The sequence below is a fragment of the Phragmites australis genome, chromosome 13, assembly GCF_958298935.1.
Source record: "Phragmites australis chromosome 13, lpPhrAust1.1, whole genome shotgun sequence".
Lineage (NCBI taxonomy): Eukaryota > Viridiplantae > Streptophyta > Magnoliopsida > Poales > Poaceae > Phragmites > Phragmites australis.
Window position 1 is genome coordinate 5777714 of NC_084933.1, and position 5369 is coordinate 5783082.

Here is a 5369-nt window from a genome sequence, read left to right on the forward strand (position 1 = left end):
CGCTGCTGCAAACCACTCCAAGGGATTATGTGATCCGGTATTTGAAGTTTGGGGGATTAAATAAATGGTTTTCAGGTTCGAGGGGTTATTCCAGACACTAGGAATATTTCAGGTCGTAATTTGGACTTTTTCCATTTCAAAATGCCCATCTATCTCTCATATGAATACATCTAATGTAGAAATACTAGATCGAGGTACTTTATTTCCTTGACAAGGTGGACAATGACATGGACCATAATACCCGGTGGAGATTCCGGGGTATCACCGAACTATCCGGTGAGAAGAAGAAGGTTTTTAGCCAAAAAATGTTCTCTGGTGAAAATTGTTCAGTGAGATCTTTGATGATAGTCGGATCATCTGGTGTGTTCAAAAGGAAAACTTTGCAAAAAATTTGTTCTCTGCAAATATTAGTCCGGTGAGGGTGTCTAGTGTACACCGGAGCATTCGGTGAGGGCAGGTGTGCTCTCTTGTTAAAAGTTGGTCTCTACAAATATTGGTCCGGTGACATACTCTGGTGAGTATAAATGTGACGTCGTAATATCTGGTGTGCGTAAGACCAAGTCTTAGAGTTTCGGCCGAGTGAACTCGCCGGATAGTCCGGTGTTCTAGAGTTTATTCTCACCCGACCATCCGATGTTCAGTCCAAAACCGAATTGAAGTTGAATCGTTGATTTGTTCAGATCTCTTCGCAATTTTGGCCGAACAGGGCGTGTTTAGGGTTGGAATAGAGTTCTACTTCGATTCCCTAGGGTCAAGACCATACCCACCCTTATAAATAATCGAGGGGTGGAGGTAAATTGCATATCCATCAGTCAATCGGATCTATTGCATCTACTTTTCGTTTTGCCGTTACTTTCCTGCAATTTAAGGTTAGTTCTTCGCTACTACTTCGAATCCCTGTGGCTCAGGTGGCAGTTCTTTGTCGATTTGCTTGTAAATCGTCCGAATAACGATTCCCAGGTTGCCGGTTGAAACTTTTGCTTATTTACTTGTAAACAAGTCGCGCGTCGTTGCGAAAAGCGACAAGTATCCTTGACGGACCCGTGTTGGCAAAGTGTTGCCCAATTCCACGCCAACACAATGCAACATACATATCTAACAAACATGTTTAGTTGCTCCATATTTATAAGTTCGTTCATTTATATATTAATTCCAGTCATGTGTGTACTTGAAACCAACCTAAGAGATTACGTGCACTGAAGTGATTATATTTAGGAGTGCCGGTGATTACAAGAATCGAGAGTTTAAACTAAGAAATGGCGTGAGTAAATTGAAACAATTTAAGAAATACAAAGAGGAAAAAAGGTTAATATATAACATTTTCAAGAAAAACATAATTTTGATCCAATAAACACTTGCATCATGGCATGCATGGTCCATCTCATAGCACTTACTGCGTTATATTACTGGAAGCAAATACTACGTGCATGTTTATAACTGATATAATTAAAGCTCCTGTCTTCAAGCTGGAGTTTTATTCCAGGTACCATCCGTGGACCAGCAGCACTGAAGGCTGCCTTTCACATAATCCGACCGCCTAGCATGGCTTCGTGCAGATGCAGCGGCGCCGGAAGGGGCTGCAGTCACCGCTGGCGAAACCCTCAGTCCGGCACATGCTGGCGCAGTTTTCATTGTCCGTCAGGCATGTCCCTTGGAACTTTGTGCTCTTCGCCTCGCAGTTCCTTGCCAGCGCTGGCGCCACCTCTGACAACACATATAAGAAATGCATTAGTGGGGTATACTTAAGAATATATATACAGTGCCATATTAATAGTGACTTAATCGAGTTAGTTTCCTAAGATGAAGTGCATTGAAGCGATGATTGATGTGAAACACTGTCTTCCCTATTGATTATAAGATATATAACATTAGAATTAAGCACTATATCTAAATACATTACAAATTTTATATATAGGATTATAAATTATTGAAAAGGATCTGATTTCAAAATAAATGTAAATAATGTTCTGTATTCCAATATAATCGTGTACATAGCTTCAAAACAAATTCCAAAATGACAGGGCATCCACACATGCATGTATTCTTCTGCCGTCTGAACTGCCAAAAGAATTGCATACCAAAACGAATTATTAGGTAGTGTTTGGTTCGTGGGATGAGTGGGACGGAGCAGATTCATTCTATTTTTGAGCTGTTTGGTTGGAGTTCAGTGAGATCGGATAGTTCTGAATCAGAGAATATTCTTCAAAGATTTGGGATGAATCCGTTCCAAAAAAAAGACTGAACGTAGCCATTCCACATAGGACGGGTCACTAACGGTGGGTCCGAAATCTAAAATAGATTTGTTCTATCCCATCCACCAAACAAACATCTGATTCCGGACCGTCCCATTTCATCCTAAATACACGAATAGAATCGTACCATCCCATCTCACTCTCCAACCAAACACTACCTTAAGGTGTGATGTATTCACGTACCAGTGGCCATGACAACGAGCAGCAGTAGGATGACGACAGCCGGAAAGAACTTGCGTGAGGACTCCATTAGTTTCCCTTTATTTATTTTTTACTGTACGCACTTCTCTGGGTAATGAACGGATGAATGGAGGTTACAACGGTGGTTGTGCCCTGCTTATATAGGCGCAAACGGCATCGTCATGCAAGGCCCAAGCACCATGTGGCACCACGATTATCCACACACGAACATGTAGCTCTATATATAACTGGATAATTTTAGCATTCAACCACCGGGTGCAACATGCCACGCTATGTTGTTCTACCTTAGAAATTCAGGTTATGCTTCAAGATTGCTTGCTTGCCAAAATAAGGTATTTTCTCTATTTAATCAAGAAAAAATAATAGAAGGTCAACACCATCAATTTCACTATTACAAAAACTATTTTTATACCTAAGGTATCTTTTCACAGGCGCTTCTGACAAACTGCCTGAGCAGGCTCCTGCCATTTTGGGCCGCATGTGGAAACAAGTTTTCACAAGCAACACTGCTTACAACAACTGTCTCTAGAAATGAGATGATTACTATCGGTGGTTTCTTATATGAACCGTTTGTGTAAAATATTATTTGTAGAGACGGTTCCTTATATGAACTACCTCTGAAAATAGAATGATTACCACAGGTGGTTTCTTATATAAACCAGCTATGTAAAAGGTCATTTCTAAGGATGGTTTCTTATGTGAACCATATTTAAAAATACGATAATTTCCACATATGGTTCTTTGTGTGAACCGCATCTGGTAATGGATGATAGATTATCTTCAAAAATATATAACTTTTTCATATGAAGTCAGATAAGAAAAAATTTATATAAATATAGTAGCCCTCGATGAGATCTACATTTTTTTAGTTGAAAACTTTTTCAGTTGTGGTATTTAAATGTATAAATAATCATTTGAAGTTTCAGACAGAAGAGATCAAAGGAATTGCATATGCTATTAGTATCACTAGTTCTTCTGTGGTAGGATGATAACGACGTATCGCATAAGCTGAGAGGTCCCGAGTTCGAGTGCTATGAACCACACACACGTGAAAAATCGCATGACTTGTGACTTCGACGCAGCCGCGAGGGTGCATGGTTGGGCCAAATTTGTTTTTTCGGTTTTTTCGAGCCAAAAAACGTCGATTCAGGGACCGATTACTAGAGACGATTCGCTTAAAAAACTACATGTCCGTCTATGAAAACTAATTGCCATAGGCGGTTTCTTAAATGAACCGTCTATAAAAATTTATTGTTATAGGTGGTTCCTTAACTAAGCAATTTTAGTAATAGGTTTTCACAGGTGGTCTCTGTTGCGCCAGTGGAAATCAACGATTTCCACATGTATTTGACTAGTGGCAGGTGGCTAAATGTCTATGGACATGGGTTGCCATTTCCCACTGGAAATTGTTTCTATAGTAATGTTTGGTGCCACGCTCTACAAGATATCCTGGATTCAACAGCGTCTATTTCTTGCTTAAACTAGGTAGTTGTATGTTAGGTTCTTTGCATGTGGCTTAACTACCATTAAATTCGTTTTGATTCAAAGACAAATATTCTCACTACTAAAAAACTATTTTTCATGATACTGAGGGCATCTTTCAACAGGTGGCTCATATGACGAACCGCCTAAGAAATTGGCGGGGCCCTCTATGGTTTCGGACCGCCTGTGGAAACAAATTTCCACAAGCGGTTGTCTGTGTAAAATGTCATTTCCGATGATTTCTTATGTGAACCGCCTCTGCTAATGGAATGATGACCACAGGTAGGTCACATAAGAAGCCACCTGTGATAATGGACAAAAGGTTATCTTAAAAAATTCATACTTTTTCATACAAAGTCAGATGGGGATAAATGCTATATCAAAATTATAGCCCTCATCGAGGGATACAATTTTGTTGTTGAAAACTCTTTCATTTGAAGTCAGTAAATTTTGAAATAATTGTTTGAAGTATCATACATAAGAAATAAAAAGGATTACGTATGCTATTATTATCACTAGTACTTCTATGGTGAGATAGTAAGGACATATCGTCCAGGTTGAGAGGTCCCGGGTTCTAGTACCACGAACTGCACCCACACATATTTCGTGTGAAAAATCACGTGACTTGCGACGGCGTGGCCGTGGGGTGTGCATGGTCGAGCAAAAAAATCAGTTCTTTGAGGCAAAAAATGTTGATTCGGGGAGTGACTACCACATCCAAACTCTCTAGATCGAATTCAATGGCCCCCTCTTCCCACCACAGTACATCATTTTTCTGTCTTCCCGCTACGTTTCACCACCATCAAAGTGGCATTCACACCACCCAGAAGCCCCCTTTTGCGACTTGTAGCTCCGAAAAGTTTCCACCCTTCCCTTCCACTACACATCTCATACCACTAACCAAATGGTTCTGGCCTTTACCGTCCCCACACATCCACTCTTCCGTTTGGCACGCACAAAAACTGGAATCCACTAATTAATAGACTAGGCCTGTCCCATACCAGATTTCGTGGTTGGTACGATATTTCTTAGGTTGTCGCTCCACGAACCGGTCCTTACTTAGGTTACTTGAACAAACATTAAACCAACATCATAACCATGATAACCATCAAAACCACGTTGCTCAAGGCCTAAGGTTTCATGTTGCTAGACCATTAATATGGCTAAACAATCTACCCATAAAAGACACATAACCATAAACCATCTATTCCAAGGGATTATAAAGGAAAATCTAGGGAAACCTTAACATAGGTGACTACCCATCATATTGACAGACACTGCATGCAATTTTGTAAAACAAAACATTTAAAAACATAGCTTTAGGATGATTAAGGACACTTGTCTTTTCCCAATGCTGCTCAGTGTTGACAAAATCTTAGTCTTGAAGTCCGTCGAACTACTCCGGAACGTTATCGGCTAATCGCGAGAACTACC

At 40.2% G+C, this 5369-nt stretch overlaps 1 protein-coding gene across 1 annotated transcript; it reads right to left on the minus strand.

The window, feature by feature from the left end:
* Positions 1–1360: 1360 nt before the first annotated feature.
* Positions 1361–2543, minus strand: LOC133889351 (defensin Ec-AMP-D1-like). Its single transcript, XM_062329876.1, has 2 exons — positions 2436–2543; positions 1361–1704 (listed from the first exon to the last, which is right to left on the minus strand). The coding sequence occupies exons 1-2, from the start codon at positions 2500–2502 to the stop codon at positions 1538–1540; spliced, it is 234 nt and encodes a 77-aa protein (XP_062185860.1). The 5' UTR covers positions 2503–2543; the 3' UTR covers positions 1361–1537.
* Between the last annotated feature and the right edge of the window lie 2826 nt (positions 2544–5369).